The 19,032-nt window shown below is 40.8% G+C and overlaps 1 protein-coding gene across 1 annotated transcript in view; it reads right to left on the bottom strand.

Moving 5' to 3' along the window:
• The window catches only part of PHKA2 (phosphorylase kinase regulatory subunit alpha 2), a 61,378-nt gene that overhangs the window by 30,419 nt on the left and 11,927 nt on the right, over positions 1–19,032 (bottom strand). Inside the window, 10 exon segments of the mRNA XM_023753688.1 lie at positions 610–705; positions 2,261–2,383; positions 3,269–3,322; positions 5,279–5,425; positions 7,182–7,280; positions 8,668–8,748; positions 10,936–11,018; positions 12,250–12,418; positions 13,331–13,378; positions 15,799–15,957. Of these exon segments, the coding sequence (XP_023609456.1) occupies positions 610–705; positions 2,261–2,383; positions 3,269–3,322; positions 5,279–5,425; positions 7,182–7,280; positions 8,668–8,748; positions 10,936–11,018; positions 12,250–12,418; positions 13,331–13,378; positions 15,799–15,957 (1,059 nt within the window).

The following is a 19,032-nucleotide window of genomic DNA, read 5'->3' as shown; positions in this document are numbered from 1 at the left end:
CAGTAATGAAGCAATAAGAACATCTGAAGGACAAACAGCCTTGAATCAAGAATTCTTTTCTTCTGAACATAAGACACATATAGGGAAATCTTCCCACCAAGATATATATATATCTCCATCATGGTCCAATTTAGGAAACTGTATAGAACAAAACTATCTTTAGGCATCTTATTGGAACTGGCCAATTTCTCTCTCCCTGATATAGAATGTCTTCTAAGCTCTGGAATGGAATGACTCAAAGGAAGAGATTCTCAACTATATCTACACATCTCTCCTCCTTCCCTAGGAAGATTCTGTCTGGTTTCTTCTTCTGTGGATATGCGTGAGAACATGGTGTCCAACAGTGTTTTGTGCATTTGAAGGTTCATTTGGTCTTGGGCTCAGGTGAGGAACAGATAGCCTCTGAAGGTCCTCCACTGATGCCTCACTTGGACTCCCCTTTGCAAGCATGGCTCCAAAGCCATAACTTCTGTGATAGACAGGAACACTACAGAAGGCTTTACAAACCACATCTCCTGGAGAAAAAGTGTTAGTTCTGGAACGGGGGTGGAAAATATGAAAAGGCCAAGCACCAAGTCACTTTGTTCTCGATGAGCAATGCCTGGTTACCTTGTTAGGTGGGATGGCATAGAGTTCTGGCACCAGGTGGATCCCATTCTTGCCCCTGATTAATATTCCCTCCAGGGCCTCTCGGTATTCTTGGACCTGGAAAATAGTCCCATCCCCAATGGTATGAAAGAGAGGTCCTTAATGCTGTAACAGCAGTGCAACACAGAAAACACCTCTCTTGGCAACAAACAGATTAGAAGGAGGACACGGGGCCAAGAAATGCGCAAATACCTTTAGCTCAAAGAGTGCAGGAGGAAACAGCACTTGCTGACAGTAAGTGTTAGGAGGAGCGAAACACAACTGGTCTTTTCTGTATGGCCTTTTGCTTTTTTCTCTGTGTGGTCTTTAACCCATGAGTTAAATATTTCACTCTTAACTTCTCACGTGACTCAGTTGATTAGAGCATTGTCCTGTTGATTAGAGCATTGTCCTGTGGAAGGTCACAGGTTTGATTCCCGGTCAGGGCACGTACCTAGGTTGAGGGTTCAGTAAAGGAGGCAACCGATAGATGTATCTCCCTCATATCAATGTTTTTTCCTCTCTCTTCTTTTCTCCCTCTCTAAATTTCTCCCTCTCTAAAAAAATAATAAATAAATAAATAAATAAATAAAAATTGTCTCACCAGCCAGACTATAAGCTTCTTGGAGTGGAGGCAGGATCTTAAGTAGTGCATCCCTATAGGTAGTTTTACACTGCAAGGCCCTCATTCAAATATTTATTGCTCAAGAAACACTTGCGGAACAAATCTCATGTGAGGAAAGGAAGTGTACGTACTATGATCGATGTACCCCTATTCTTAGGATGCTATTGATGTAAACATTTTCATGAAATTAAAAAGTCACTGACAAAAATCTACATATTAAAAGGGAAAAGAAAAAAGAGAAAAAACCTTAACCAGCCACCTGCTATTTAAGACATTTCATCTTTGGAGAGCCCAGTCAAAGCATGACCAGGGGTGCATCATTTTTTTAAATGTCATTGAGCAGCAAGTAGAAGAGACAGGATAGGCATAAGGGTAGTAAATTCTATGAGACCTAGAAAATAAGGTACTAAGTATAGTCTTTTTCGTCTCCTTAGTCTTTGTTTGTTTGTTTGTTTCTGATCATTGTCAAACTTATTCACAATTGAAATTCCAACTCAATCTTTTTGAATCTTTCAGTTCTAGGATAAAAAGAAAACATAAGATCCAAGATAATCACTACAGCATAAAAGTAAGAATGAACAACGGGGCAACAATAACATTTTAAGCTTGCTGTTGTTTCTGCAGCCCCCCAGCATTCCTGAGCAGAGGCAGCTTTCAAAAACTAAAATAAATCTTAGATTGTTCACTCCAAACTAGAACATGTGATTCAAGCAGGTTTAAAAAATGTCAGATCTGAAAAGGTTAAAAAAGCAGCAAACCTTTGAGTTCATCAGTCATATACATAAGCTTCATAAAGACAGGTCTGTTTTGCTCACCAAAGTATGTACAGCAGCAAATGCTAAAAAAACCTGTCTTGAACAAATGAATGCTGCATTAACAAATATTTACTGTGTACTTACTATGTCCTAGGCCCAGGGAATATGTTGGTGAAGTGGATAGAGACCACCTCTAGCAAAGTCCTTTGACAGATAAGTGGAAGATTAAACCTAATACGCAGCATCTTCTTACCTGAACAGCGTCACCACTGAAGACCCCATCGATTATGAAATATGTCCAGAACACGGGCCATTCACATTCAATGTTTTCAAAGAGCTTGAGTTCAGCAGGGTCATAATGCAATCGGTTTGGGTCCTGTAATCAAATAGGTAGACCTTCTAAAAGGTGATGTCAGATACATACATAATACCATTGTACCTCACTGGGTTTCCCTCACTTGTCTCTTTCAATGCAGCTTTGAGGTTGGTATAATTAAGATTCTGCTATAATGGGGAGATGCTATTTTTGGCAGTTTTCTATGGTAAACTATCAGAAATGTACACAAGACTCCTTGGTAGTTTACTATGTTGTTTCCTATATCTCTAAGAAATAAATAGCAATTTATCTCTCACAGTGCTTGGCAGACTATTTTATTGATATTATTCTATCAGTCACTATGGCAAAGAAACCCAAGGAGGCGGCCACAGTTGGTATTTAAAAACCCATGTGATGGATAATAAAGACCATTACAAACTTTTGAACAATAATAGATACAGAGGCAGAGCTGCCTCAAACTGATTGTCAAACTGCAGTGGGAAGGCCAGGGAGGGTTGGGGGACAGGAGGGAGGGGAGTAAGAGATCAACCGAAGGACTTGTATGCATCTATATAAGCATAACTAATGGACATAAGACACTGGGGGGTAAGGGAGGGCAGGGGTTTGTCAAGGGTGGGGGGGAAAAAAGGGCACTTATGTAATACCCTTTGTAATACTTTTAGCAAAAAAATAAATAAAAAATAAAAACCCATGTGAGCCACGGAACTATTTGTCCCTGTCTACAAGCTGGTTTTAAACCACCAGCTTGCTGTCCTAATGATTTTACTATTCTATTGTCTAACTCCAGGCTTGCTGATACTAAAATTAAGACTTCTCTTTCCAATATTCTAACATGTAATTATAATCAATAGAGGGAGAACACCACAGTGGCAACTTAGATATGAAGCAGTTAAGGAATATTAAGAAACATTATTTAAATACAACCTCTCTTGGGGTTTTGTAACCATCTCGAAGGAAGCGACAACATCCATAACGCCCCTAAGAAGATAAAGAAAAACAAGTACATTTGGAGACATCAGAAGAATTTCTTTGCCTTTTGATTTTAACCCCAGTCAACCCTTTGCCCCCTTTCCCATGAATCTTATAATACTGAAATGTGTACCAAGTGGTCTTTTTTATCAGTACAAAAAGTTATTTTTAAGTCCTACGTAAAGTAAATTCTGGTTTGATGAGTCCTTGGAAGAAAATTCCAAAATACTACATTAAACTATCAGAGGTTTGAGAATAATCACTGAGAGTTCAGTGAATGACCAGCCTTTCATTTTGATTTGTCAAATTATGCAATGATGCAAAGGGAACCTCACTGCTTGGAAAAGCCACCATTCAGATATCTGGGTTGGACTGCTTCTACTTGAAACTGGAAAACTAAAAGGGCATTCCAGACTCCTGGCAGATAGGCTCTATTCACAAAATTCATATCTTCCACTGCAAAGGAGCCTACATCCTTAAGCTTGATAGGGAGGCAGGTGGGGCTTCCTGTGGCTTAGAGCTATCACTTCTGGTTTTCCTGCCGCAGGCTCCAGTGTTCCTGTCCACCTTTCTGGGTGTCAGGAAAGAATGGCAGTGGCAGGGTTCTCTTAATCGGGCGCTTTCTACTAGTAAATCCCTGGATAGCAGCTTTCGGTGACCATTTCCCAATTTCTTAAATGTGTATGAGTTGCTCTAGTGTAGGCCATGGATGGCTCTGGGAGGCCCAGTTAGAATCTCCTCCCTATAAACACTCATTCCCTGCACTAACTCTTTGCCTGCTTCAACTATCTAAAGAGGTTCCTTTTCCACCACTGAACCCTGACTGAGACAGCTATTGTCTTTTGGGGATGTGCTTGGAGACCCTTTAACTTCTTGTTTCCAAGGGCTGAAAGCATTTTTCACGGAATCTAAGTAAGATCATAAACATGAATTTTGGCTTAGGAAACTAACGTTCTTTGATAATTTTACCAATAACTTCAGTTGGCTGGAATTTTTTTTTAACTTGTTGCCCGGCCAGTGTGGCTCAATGGTTGAGCATTGACCCATGAACCAAGAGGTCCCTGGTTCTAGTTCAATTCCCAGTCAGGGCACATGCTTGGGTTGCAGACATAGTCTCCAGTGGGGAGCATGCAGAAGGCAGCCAATTAGTGTTTCTCTCTAATTGATGTTTCCATCTCTCTCCCTTCCTCTCTCTCTTAAATACACACACACACACACACACAATTTGCTAATGAAACTTTTAATATTTTTTTCCCATTGATTTTTTTTTAGAGAGAGAGGAAGGCAGAGAGAGAGAAAAACATCCATGTGACAGAGAAACATTAATCTGCTGCTTTCTGCACACCCCCTACTGGGGATCGAGCCCACAACCCAAGTATATGCTCTGACTGGGAATCAAACGGTGACCTTTTGGTGCATATGATGACTCTCAACCAACTGAGCCATACCAAGGCTGGCTGGAATATTTAATAACATTCTCACTTTGATGTAATGTATCATAGTTACATAGTTACTCAGAACAGGGATTTAAAAAAATTTCAATTTAACTTTGGGATCACTAAATTCCCTCATATTGTGTGTAAAGTTTGAGGATATTGAGACATGTATTTTTTTTTCTGGCAGGGACTCTATAGCTTTTAAGACATTTTCAAAGGAGTCTGTGATTTCTAAAGGGGTAAGAAGTTCTGCCTTAGAAGTACAGGAGTGGTATGAATTGGGGTTCAAAGATGATGGCTCAAGTCAACCTCTGCAACTTAGGAAGAGAACCAAGTCACTTGATCACTAAGAGACTTTGTTTTGTCACCTGTAGACTCAGCTTTGGATATCTCACTCTATGAACCCACTTAGATAAACCAAGCTATTGGCCTCATGGAGAACCAAGGCTTGGGTGAGGCTGCTCCAAGTCATAGTGTGAAAGTGGCACTTAACACAGGGCAGATCGGCACTAGTGTGACCAACGCTTACCTGGAGCTTAGAAATAATTTCATTTTTGGTCACATTCACAAGGTTCATATCTTCCACTGCAAAGGCCGGGAAAGAAATAATAGAAAGAAGTCCAGCATCAATCTCTTTAGATGTCGATGCTCTTGGCAGCATGGAGAACAGAATAGACTGAATGAAAAACAGAGGTGGATTTAACCTGTGATGTACTAATAGTTATGTACAGTATCTAGAGATCATGACCTTTGCCTCAAAGGAACATTCAAATAATTAGAGCTTTGTCCTACCAATATGACCCTGATGGGCGACCTTGCCCACCCAACCAATGATCCCTGTTCCTTGGGGGAGAATAAGGAGTCGGGGGGAGTGCGGTACTGCCTGGAGACCATGCTGAGAACTCCTTGTCTCCCTTCCTTTGTGACTTCTGTAGACTTTGCTGGGCCTTCAGGACATGCAGGGGAGGAACTAGGGGCTACCTGTATCAGCAGGTTAGGATGTCCTGATGGTGAAGAAAAAGACAGAGAAGAACACACATACAGGGCCACTATAGAGAAATGTCTGGCTTCTATGGAATGTGGCCAGTTGGACTGGGTGACTGAGAAACCACTTAAAGAAAAAGTCAAATCCAGAAGACCACAAAAACACTCAGGCAAAATGGTAACAACAGAATTTAGTTTAGTCCTAGAGAGAATGGGTTACTTAGTGGCACTATAATATGGCCTCAAGTATAAGGTGGTTGGATTAGGCATTGTAAAATAAAGGAAGTTGAGATTATAAGGAAAAGTTTGGGAAGGGAAAAAGCTAATCCTGAGATTTAACCATGTACAGACATGGGGCTAGACCCTTGAAAACATAAGCTTATTAAATCTTCCATCTGAAGAAGGAATTCAGGTACTACATCCAATTCACACATGAGGACTCTTAAGACTCTAAATACAAAGACTCGGTCTAAAGGAATGCAGTTAGTATGCGACAGATCTAGGATTCCCACCCAGGACCAGCTGGCTACAAAGCTCACACAATTTCCACTAGACTACACATTTATTAAGATGCACACCAGCTTGACTATTAAACCATACTTCAAGAAGTCACAGATTTCCCACTAACAAATATTTAATGGGGGGAAATGGAGTGAGCTGGACAGTAGGATAAAAATGGGGGTGAACCTTCAGCTTCAGAGTAAAACTTCATTTTTATAACCAACTGAACCCCCACCCTCCACCCCCCACCCCAAGCTTAGTTCTTTAACTAGTTATTCTCCCCTAGGCTCTCTCTGCCTGGAAACATACACTCCAAGTTTTATGTATCTGACTCCCATAGCCCTAGCACACAGTGGGCCCTCATTAAATAAGAGTTTGGTGATTGACCAGTAGTTGGTGACCTACTAACTGCTTAATGGAGTTCCCCAATCTTCACAAAATCACTCCTTTCTCTAATTTTTATTTCATGAAGGTTCTACTACTTTGCCATTTCTCCCATTTCATCTCTCCACTATTACCCATTCTGACCATCTCCTCTTCCGTCCCCAAGTGAACTAGTGCTTGCTAGTCATTCAATTTGGGGGCATCATGCAATAAACCTGAGAGAAAACCACCTATGTTCTCAAAACAAATAAAACAGATGTTGCCTTCTGAAAAACAAGGTGTCTTGATTGCTGACTCCATATATATAATATTGTTGTGTCTTATGTTTGCATGGTACTTCCTGGCTTACAAAGTACTCTGACAAATTAAGTTGATTTACTCTCATCCTTAGGACCACCTTGTGCAGCAGGAGGGAAAGGGCCCAATATGCCCACTGTATGAATGAGGGAACTAAAGCTCGAAGAAACCAAGTACCACCAAGCTAGAAAGGTAAGGAAAACCTAGGTCTTCCCTTCATGAGTCTCCTATCCAGCTCTCCGGAATGTGAGAGGCTGAGCTGTTACCTGGCAGTGTTCAACCTCATCAGGCAGGACATGGATCACTGACTTGCGTCCTCCATGGGCTCCAAAAAGATCCAGTTCATCAATTGCTTCAAGTGCTGCCTACAAACACAGGTCTGAATTACTTTTCCTTTCTAGTGAACATGCACTCCCATATCTGATACTCCTTTTTCATTAAGCAATCTAGTATACGTGTTTTCCCAAAGGTGATGAAACATTATCTTTAAAATCCAGCTAAAGAGTCCTATGGTCATGTTCTATCCTTATTTTCAGTAGATCAGAGCAGGAGAAAATAAAAATATTTCCCCAAATGAAATTATTATACAAAAATTAAATATTAACAAATTAATAACCGTGTGTGTGTGTGTGTGTGTGTGTGTGCACTAAATTCATGGTTGGCTTTTCTTTCTCCTATTTTAGTGATTAACTCCTAAGAAAGTTAATTCTTTTAGTACTAAGTATGTTGTCTGTCAGTTGACCTTAACAGAGAATATTTTTTACTTTTAATATTTATTTTTTCTTTCTTTATTATGAAAATTTTTTTCACTTGCAGTTTGCATTCAATATTATTCTTTATTAGTTTCAGGTATACAGCATAGTGGTTAGATAATCATATACTTTACAAGTGTTCCCCCCCCCCCCCGGATATTTCCAGTACTCACTGGCACCATACATAGTTGTTACAATATTATTGACTATATTCTCTATGCTGTACTTTACATCCCCATGACTATTTTGTAACTACCAATCTACTTCTCAATTCCTTCACCTTTTTAACTCACCCCCCTAACCCCCCTCCAATCTGGCAATCATCAGTCTGTTCTCTTAACAGAGCATATTTATTGTTGCTTTCACAATTCTAGCTCTGGAGTCTTTCCAAAAGTACACTTGGGCATTGAGGAGTAAGAGAGGAAAGCATGCTAAATGTCTAGGACAAGAGATGAAAACTGGTAGCCTGAATCTGCCCCACAGGTGTATTCTGTTTTGACCTAAGTAAGTTTTTTAAATGATTTTGAACTGGAATACTTTTAGAGAATGTTCTCAGTATCCCCAGTACCCCCCAATATTTTTCTATCTGGCCAACTTCACATGTTTTTATTTTACTTGCCTGACGCTATAGACTTTTGAACTTGTAAGCCCTGCCCTACAAAGTGGTCATGTTCTTCAGCCTTCTTTATGACCCAGAAAAGAAGACTGAAGGTCTACATCCAGCTTCCTAGACAACAGTAAGAGCTTAGACCCGTGGTTGATAACAATGGACAATGAGGAGGGAGTGCCCTTATTTTCAAGCACATGCAGATTTCAGTGCAGGAAACCTACATTCTTTACCTATAATTTCAGTTGGCTGGGTACACGTGCCACTTGAATTTCATACTTGCTGTTGACTTTTGAAAAATATACTAATCAGATTAAGTTCATACTTCTAATGAGAACCAAGTCAAAGCAGTAAAAACGCACAGAAGGAAGAACAAGGAGTATGAGCCGTCACCTTGGCCATTCCTACAGAGCTTGCATTCAATTCCGGAATGCCCTGATTAGTCTTATCGCCACGTTCCCACATTCCATAATCCTGCAGGAGAAAAAGGCAGTAATCAGAGCAGGAAAAAGAGGAACATGAGAAGTGCTATGGAAAAATGATTCCTTTATGTTACTGCAGGCATAATGGAACATGAATATCTCTTCTCCAAGACCACCAAATTCATGGTTTTACACACTCAGGCTTTGTTTTTCCTCAATTTCAGTTCATTTGACCTTTGTGCAGAGTTTTAGAAGTAAATACCCAGGTGGAACCAAAAATGCATGCAAAAGTGCTCTCAATTTTCTTATTCCTAAAAATTATTAATTTGTGAGAAACTCTTGATTTGTAGAAAACAAAATATTTTATTTATCAAAATCAAATAAAATGCTGCCCCTCAATTTAGCTAATTCCTTTGAACTTATATTAAATTATAAGATGGAATAAAGAAACTTCAACAAATGGGTTAGAAATAGTTGAAGCCAACCAAACCATTTAAAATAATTTAATATCTTTTTCTAGCATTACCTCTTGGGGGAAGAAATGCTCAGCAAGTAACAGGAGCCCAAGTCAACACTAAGGCACAGAATACTGAACTTTCCTGGTATTTTAAACTGGTTAATATGAATTGGCTCAGATCACTCCGTCCACATAGAGGACTTGATACATGCATATCTATAATAATTCATACTTTCTCTTAAGAAACCTAAGCATGGGATACTGTTTTGAAATAATGCTATGTGCACTATTGAAAGATTACAACCCAACAAGAACAGGACCAACGCCAACATTTCAGTATTTATTATTTGGTCTCTAAAGATGATCATTTTCAAAATGTGAAAATTTCAACTTAGACACACCAGAGTGACTTTAGACTCTTTGCCTTGTAGCTAGGACCTGGGACTCCTTCTTTCAGTATTCCTCACATCTGGGCCTTTCCATGTTCCAGCCCATCTTCACTCCAACTCAAAAATTGCTTTGATCAGCTCACTCCCTGCTAAAGTGACAAACTATTTATATGACCCTAATGGATCCTTTTCAAATCTCTCTCTCTGGATGGCCACACCTCCATTATTTGGCCTCTCCACCTCACACCCCCCCACACACCGCACACCCACAAACTATTTTCTATCACTGTCTAACACTCAACTTTGACCCTAAGTCTACTCCTTCACTCTGCACCCCTTTTTCCCAAGCATCCTCCCAAATACACACACTCAGAGCCTGTCCTTACCTCTATGACTGCTCATGCTATTCCCTCACCGCAAACACCCCTTTTCCTCCTTCTGCTTATCTAACTCTACTCATCCTCCAAGGTCCAACTAAAGTCCCACCTTTAACATGAAGATTTCTCGAGTTTCTTTAGACCAGGATTTGTCAACCTCGGCACTATTGATATTTGGGGCCAGATCATTCTTTGTTGTGGGGCTGTCCTGTGCACTGTAGGATGCTCAGCATAGTCCCTGGACACCACCCTCTAGATGTAAGTAGCACGCTCCGCAGTATTACAACCAAAAATGTTTCAAGACATTGCCCCATGTCCTCTGGGAGGGGAAGATTGCCCCTGATTGAAAGTTACTGCTTTAGACCTGGGGGTAGTAAACTATAGCCCTTGGACCAAATCTAGTTTGCCACCTGATTTTGTAAATAAAGTATATTTGAGACACAGCCATGCTCATGTGTTTATGTGTTGTCTATGGCTACTTTGGTGCTACCATGGCAAAGTTGAGTTGCAGCAAAAGAGACCATAGGGACCACAAAGCTGAAAATATTTACTCCTTGGCCCTTTGCATTAATGTTTGCTGACCCTTGCTTTAAACCATAGTGGCTTTCTTTTTCAAACCAAACTCTACACTTTCCTTATCACCCTTATAGTCAACCCTGGAGGAGCTGGGGTTCATGCACATTTGTACCTGCACACACCTGGTCTGGGGCACACATCTGGCTCTGGCTCCTCTACCTGTGGGCTGTTTGGGGTGATCACCTTGGCATAGCAGCTCCCACTGAGGTGCTGCTGCTGCTGCCCTTAATCCTGAGTCAGACTAGCCTATGTACATGCCACATGAACTCTGCAATTGTGTCCCAGGACAAAAATGTGCACTTTGTGTGTGGAGGTGACATAATCTTACACCTCTAATCATGCTAAATTTCTGGTCAGCCCTAAACAGCCTGGCTCTCAGAGAACCATATGATTTTTTATTCTTTTTGACAACTGAAAACACTACCGGGGTTTATACTTACAGCAACTTTATATGCAGCTTCTATATAAAAAACAAGATTCTGTATGAAGGCAACCTCATCGAGGGTGAAAATAATACGTAAACCTAGTAAAGAAGAGCAAACAATGAAATTATGAAGTTATGTTGTAAAGGGAGCTGCCAATTACAAATATCACACTAGGAAATGAATCCTTTTGCCCCATTTTCATTTTTCTTTTTTTTAACTTTTATTGATTGTTCAGAGAGAAAGGAAAAGGGAGAGACAGAAACATCAATGATGAGAGAGGATCATTGATGCAGGTGACACTCTATCCACTGAGCCAAACCAGCTAGGGCCCCATTTTCATTTTTCTTACTAGAGCATCAAAAATTAAGTCTAAAGTAAATTTTAACACGATGTCTAATAGCAGAGAGAGGAAGGAAGGAAGGAAGGAAGGAAGGAAGGAAGGAAGGAAGGAAGGAAGGAAGGAAGGAAGGAAGGAAGGAAGGGAGGGAAGAAAGAAGGAAGGAAGGAAGGAAGGAAAGAATGTATCTACCTTTGTGTGTGTGCCTACAAACAGAAAGGATTAAAAGGGAAGGTGTGAGGCCTTCTGCACTCTTTGAATGAAATCTAACTAATGAAAGCAAACAAATAGATATGGGTCAAAGTTGGTATTGCAATATTAGTTATAACAGCAAAAAGGAAAAGAATAAAGTAATAGTTAAATTAATTGTAGCATATTCACTGATAAAGTCTGGGAGAAGAAAACTTTAGTAGTAAGAGGGGGCATGACACTCTGCAGAGAGTTGAACTGTTGAAGGTAGATCTCATCTAGGTTGTCACCCAGTAACTAGGTGACAGTGACAGAAAGGCAGCTTTGGAATTAACTACAGAGATGCTAACAGAGCTGGCTCAACAGCCCTCATCCTGTGAGTGCTCAGGAGGCTGACTATTAGCATGTCACAGAGTCAGTGCTCATCTATATATATAAAAGCCTAAGCGCCCGAATGAGCCTCTCCTGCCTCTGCAGCAGCACTACTGAGTGATGGCAGGCACAGCAGGTGCTGGGATGAGTGGGAGCAGTGCAGCACCCGGCCTGGGCTCCTCCCCAGCTGCCTGCCGCTTCACGCACTACCACATCCCTTGGGGGATGTCGGATTGCAAGAGGGCGCAGGCCAGGCTGAGGGACCCCACTGGTGTATGAATCTGTGAACCGGGCCTCTAATAATATTATAATGAAGCATGCTTTTTCTTTACAGAAATAGCTTATTTTGAATACTGATCAATATCTGCCCCTCCCTGAACCCTTCTGGATTGTTACTCCCTGTACAATGGGCTCAAATGGCCTATGCTCACCTGAAGCAGTCATCTGGGCCAGGAACAGGAGGAAGAGGGAGGTGGCATCCACCTGAAGGTGGCCCCACTGGTCATCACCCACCACGGTGCTGCAGGTGGCAGTGTTGTACTTGGCGTGCAGGCTGTCCTTGGTACTCTGAGTGTGCTTGAACTTTTCCACTTTATCCACCTGAAGGAGAAGGCAAGCCAGCTCTGCATAGCTAAGAGGTTCATGGCTGGCAGAGGCCACACCTAGGTTCAATCTCTTGGATGCAGACCTCTTATCTGCTACCTCTGGGAGCCAAAGGGATGGAAAATGGGATTTTCACTAGTGAGCACCACACAGAGGGACTGTGTGGGGGATTCTTCCTGCCCATCTTTAGGAATGTCCCAGCCCAGTGGGATTTTAACTAGTTCCGCAGGGGCAAGGGGTCAAGACAAGGGGTTTCCATGCCTGTGTATCCCCAGCATGAGCCTTAACACATGGTAGGCACTCAATGAGAAAAGGAGGAAAAGAGGGTGAGAAGGATAATTGGAAGAGGGCCTGTTATGTTTAAAGAAAAAGAATAACTATCTTTGAAGACTAGCAGGCACATGCTGATTAAGGGTGGGGACAGTATTGTAGTCATCTTTGTATCTGTTGCAGATCCTAGTATGATGCTCTATATACAGTATGTGCTCAATGAGTTGTTTTATTTAACCCTCACAGAAAATACCAGTAAATAGTAATGTCAAGTTTCAGAAACTCAAGCATTTCAACTCAAAAGAAACCCTTTTATAAACTCAACAGAATAAACAACAGTACATGGCTTTCTAGGAGTGCTTTTAAAAACATGTTTTCTTCCCCATTTATTAAAAAAAGGTATGTTCTCCTTTTACGCAAGCAACTCTTCAAAAGAGATTCTGAAACACAGCGCCCTTTGAGTCTGAGTCATATAATGTAATACAAGTATTGAAGATAACTTTAAAAAAGAAAGTAAGCAAAATATTTTCAATTTCTCATCTTGAAAAGTTCAAAACGCTTTAAGAATGTTAGTTGTCATGAAAATGATGAAATGCCCACTTAGATGACCCACAAACACATTTGTCGTTTTCCACCTACCTGTCTCATCATGCACTGGAGAAGACCCCGCATGAGTTTCACCACGTTCTGTAGAAATAAAGTGGGATTAGTAACAAGACCAGCTTCCCTGCTCCATGGAAACCTCACCACATGGCCAGTAAGCCTACGCTACCTGGAGACTTCCCTGAGAAGGCAGATCCTGAGTGTATACAAGTATTCTGATTGTTTAGTTATTTCCACCTCTCCACTCCATCACAAAGGAAGAAAATCCTGACAAAGTGATTTATCTCAAATGAAGGAGTTGGACCAGGTGGCATCTCCCGGCTCTGAAATCCAGTGACTCCTCACTGATATTTTAGCAAGCAATTGTATAAGCCTAGTACCCTGGAGCTTTATGGCACAGTTCTTTTTTAAAAAAATAAAGTTTGGAGTTTTATTTTTTTATTTTAATTTTTAAATATATTTTATTGATTTTTTACAGAGAGGAAGGGAGAGGGAGAGAGATAGTTAGAAACATCGATGAGAGAGAAATGTCGATCAGCTGCCTCCTGCACACCTCCTATGCCCGCAACCAAGGTACATGCCCTTGACCGGAATCAAACCTGGGACCTTTCAGTCCACAGGCCTACGCTCTATCCACTGAGCAAAATCAGCTAGGGCATGACACAATTCTTAGTAATTTATTTTTGTTATGCAAGGATGAATTAAGTCCACCATGCCTGTCCCAAGTAATACTGCTCTGTGCCAAAATAGCCATTTGTGACACCATTACTGAACTGTTGAGTAAAGTTCTTACAAAATGCAAGTAGCTGCCAAGGTTTCTTAATAATATGTATTGTAACCATTTACTATAATTCTAATTATCATTATAAATAGCAATAGTACTTTGATAATCAGACACTATATCCAGGCATTGTACAAAACACTTTACCTGATTCTCTCTAATTCTTCCAACAGTCTTTTGAGGTAGGTATTATTATTACCTCACTTTATAGATGAGGAACCAGAGGTTGAGAGAGATGAAGTAACATTGCTAAAGTTTCCCAGTGGATAGAGCAAGGACAGAGTCCAGGCCATTTGACTCCAGAGTTTGAGTTCTTAGTCAATACATTATGTGACCTCTCATTTCCTTCACAATTCAGGTCTTAATTGTGAATATTAAAAGACTGATCTTAATATGTCCTATGTTTTGTTAATCCTCACCTGAGGATATTTTTTCCATTGATTTCTTTAGAGAGAGTGGAAGAGAAGGGGAGAGAGAGAGAGAGAGAGAGAGAGAGAGAGAGAGAGAGAGAGAGAAACATTGATGTGAGAGAGACACATCGACTGGTTGCCTCCAGCACGTGCCACAACCGTGCTGGGGATGGAGCATGAAACTGAGGTTCATGCCCTTGACTGGAATTGAACCTAGGACCCTTCGGTCCACATGCCAATGCTCTATCCACTGAGCAAAACAGTCTAAGGTTTAATATGGCCTATTAACAACACTATCAAACTGCTTCACAAGTGGCTGGAGAATAGGATAGCTCAAAGTTGCCTGGATGACAGAAGCTCACCCAGGGCCATGAGCATCTCTTCTTACAGAATGTACATGGTTTGCAGTGGAGGATGTAGTGAAGGGTCATGGAAACTGAAAACACCTCCTGATTATTTTCTTACATACTCAATGATGGTAAATCTTTTCTTTGGTGGGTATCTTGGATTCTAATTTTGAAAAACAATAAAAGGACTTCATTGAGCTATATGGCAAAATAAGCACAAAAATTGGGTAATACCAACATGGTTCAAAATTAGAGGGTGACTATAAATTAATAAGACTGCTTCAAAATGGCTCAAACTAGAAAGCCATTTAAGGGAAATTCCAAACATGTTTTAAATGGTGGCAATACTGTTTGGATAAGCATCCTTTCAACATAACTACTTGAAAGGTGTATACTCTTTGGAATGTGCAGTTCTGGTGTACTGACTTTAAAAAAACAATCATATTAGTTTATATAACCTCATATATAACTATTAGAGGCCCGGTGCATGAAATTTGTGCATGGGTAAGGTTCTCTAGGCCTGGCCGATGATCAGGGATGATCGGGGCCTTCCGGCTGCTGGCCGGGTCTTCCTTCTACGCCACCCCCTGGTGGTCAGCACACATCATAGCAAGCGATTGAGCTCCTGGTCTCCCAGTCGAACTCCCAAGGGACACTTTGCATATTAGCCTTTGATATATATAGATATATAAAATTGACAGAACATGTGTGTGAGAAATAGCTAGTTAGAAATTTGAATGCTTTAATTTCCAATTCATTGTGATTATTTTTTAGAAGGAAAAATCTCAAAAGAAAAAACAAATGAGAGGTTGAGGCCACTTAAGTGCTTCCCCAAAACATTCTATAGCAGAAATTGAGCCAACATCTGCACCAAACTGTTCTGTACACACAGCTACTTCCTTGTAGACTTTTCAGTTTAAGGAAGAGGTGCTGAGCAGCCAAGACATGGCTGCCAATCAGCATTACCTGCTCCAACTCATAGGCCTTGGCCTTGTCCTCATCACGGTCGGCATTCTTGCGGTAGGCCATGCCCAGGCCCCACACGGCCAGGATGCTGTAGATATTATCCCGCACCCAGGCATCCTTCTGTTCATGACTGGCAGACAGCAGCCCCGTGATGGGATTCTATTAAAGAAGAGACACAAAATGAGTCAACAATACCCTTTACCAAGTTCCTGGGCAAGGAATACTTGTCTTCAGAGGCCACAACAAGGGTCAGGATGACAAGTGAAGAGACAGGAGTTTCAGTCCTTGCTCTGCCACCAACAGTGTGATCATGAGCGAGAAGTGACATCACTAAGAAGATCCTAAGGAATATTGTCACTTTGAAGTTCTTGTTATTTTGCTTTCAGACCAGATCACACTATTGGAAATGACAAACAGGAAAAAAAAGCAAACAGAAAAAGCCTGCAAGACTTTTATAAATATTTGCACTTCGGGCTTTAAGTCTTCTTCTGCCTTCATGTATCCACACAAATTGGTAAAGCATTGTCACAATGTGTACAGCAATGCCAAGCCATGCCATGCCACCGCTAAATGATAGTCACCTCTTTTATTCTTTTTTAAAAATCAATATATTTTATTGATTTTTTACAGAGAGGAAGGGAGAGAGATAGAGAATTAGAAACACTGATGAGAGAGAAACATCAATCAGTTGCCTCCTGCACACCCCCCTACTGGGGATGTGCCCGCAACCAAGGTACATGCCCTTGACCAGAATCGAACCTGGGACCCTTGAGCCCGCAGGCTGATGCTCTATCCACTGAGCCAAACCGGTTAGGGTACCTCTTTTATTCTTTAGCTTGGGCTTAACTATTGAAGTGGAGTTGGGTCCCACTCCATCACTCTATCTCATTTTCCCTCAGGGAAGCTGCTTACCCTATCTGGGTCTTAGCTGCCTCATCTGTAATCCAGACACTTCATGTGCCTAAAAAGGAGGCGCTGAGCAAGAGGACACTGGGAGTGCTATTTAGCTATTTTATAACCTGTATTTTAAAGACCAGATGCGTCACTAAAAAGCCAGACCTTCACACACAAAAAGTATACACAATATTTATAACAGCATTATGCATAATAGTCCCAAAGAAGAAACAATCCAAATGTCCATCAACTGATGGATAAACAAAATGTGGTCTATACAAATAATGGAATATTATTCAGCAACAAGAAGGAATGAAGTACTGACACATGCTACAACATGGATGAACCTTGAAGATATGATGCTAAGTGAAAGAAGCCTGTCACAAAGGACTACATATTGTATGATCTCATTTATGCGAACTGTCCAGAATAGGCAAATCCATTGAGATATAAAGTAGACTAGTGGTTATCTAGGGTTGGAGGTAGGGGTGAAATGAGAATAATGGGAAGCAAGTGATGGTTAGCAGGTATTTTTCCCTTTCTCTGGGTGATGAAAATATTCTAAAGTTGATTGTAATTAATATATTAAAACCATTCAATTGTATACTTTACGGAGATGAATTATATGATAAGTAAATTATATCTCAATAAAGCTATTGCCTTTTTAAAAGCCAGTCCTAATAAACTCTGTACCTAGACATTAAATAGATAAGATAGGAGGAGTCATAGAAGCCTCTGTTGACTTTTCCTAAAAATATGCAAAGAAATATACATCTAATAAAACACCTTATAAGAATCAGAGCCTTGCCAGTTTAAAAAAGGGCACCAAATTATTTACAAAAAGGCTCATGAAAAAACTCTCTTGGGTACTTTCAAAGTGATACTGCCAAGGTTATTAGGTAAAGAAACATTGGCATAGTTTCAAATTGTCTTCCCCAAGGAATTAAATATTCAACTCTCTTCTTTAATCTATGCCCTTCGAACAAAACATCTAAAACTGAACTGATACTGCCCTCAGGGGAAACAGCATTCAGTGTATTGACATAGTTCTACAGCCAACAACTACAAATCAATGATTTTAAAGTCAACTATAACTGAAGTCTAGGGATGGTTGATTGAAGGTACAAGTCTTATTCCAATAGTGGACTTCTGGAGTTATTTTTTTTAAAATCACTATGCACCAACAATGTATAACTAAGCATCTTTATCTGTTTTGAGGCCAGTTGGCTAACCCAGGACAGGAAATCATCAGGACATCTAGGGAAAGGACGTGGCCCCTTCCTGGCGTACCCATCAACCCTGAGTCCACAGAGACAAACAGCCTTGTGATGACACAGCAGGGACTGCTTGCACATAGTGCTAAGTGTGGTTTGGATTATGAAATGTCACTGTCCTGCTAAATGAAAGTCACCTCTTTTATTCTTTAGCTTGGGCTTAACTGTTGAAGTGGATTAGTTCATCCCCACTCAGAGCTAGATCGTCTGAACCCCTTGTTCTACTACAGAGAAGCAGTCTAGTGTTTTGGTGATCCCCACATTCAAAATGCATAAACAAGCCATGCTAGATTGGGGCACTATTGCACTCATCCAAAAGAATACTTACTGTCATGAACTGAATGTTTATGTCTCCCCAAAATTTGCATGTTGTTGACCTAATATTGGACTTTCCAGCCTCTAGAACTGTGAGGAATAAATTTCTGCTTAAACCACCCAGTCTGTGGTATTTTGTTAGAACAGACGGAGCTGACTAGGACTTGCTTCTCTCTTTAAGTCTATAAAAATAATATATTGTGTTAGAAGAAGATGTGGAAGTGCCATTTTGATGTGATTCATAAAAACTGAAATGACCATAGACTGGGGGATACTTTGTGACCCCTGGCCTGCTATCCATTCTTTTTATAAAAAACTATATTTATTGATTTCAGAGAAGAAGGGAGAGGGAGAGAGAGATAGAAGCATCAATGATGAGAGAGAATCATTGATCAGCTGCCTCTTGCATGCCCCACACTGGGGATCGAGCCTGCAACCCGGGCATGTGCCAGTTGACACTCAATGTGACCACTGAGCCACACCAGCCAGGTTGCTGTCCCTTCTTATAAGAATTACCCAGTCGTTTTGTCTTTGAGTTACTCCCCCAGTAAAGGAGGATTGTGCTGTATCATCTTTATTCATAGTCACTAATTTTTGTGAACCACCCAAGAATTCTATCTCTTTAGAGCCCTGGGGTCTTCTGCTTACATTAGTTATCTCAATGGAGGGGAGACAAAAGGCCTCCATCTGATGCAATTTTACAAGCTAAACACAAACAGGCAAATTGCAGGCAAGAGGAAGGTAGTATATT

Source organism: Myotis lucifugus, unplaced genomic scaffold, assembly GCF_000147115.1.
Source record: "Myotis lucifugus unplaced genomic scaffold, Myoluc2.0 scaffold_49, whole genome shotgun sequence".
In the NCBI taxonomy this organism is placed as follows: Eukaryota; Metazoa; Chordata; class Mammalia; order Chiroptera; family Vespertilionidae; genus Myotis; species Myotis lucifugus.
This window is presented reverse-complemented; position numbering and strand designations above follow the sequence as displayed.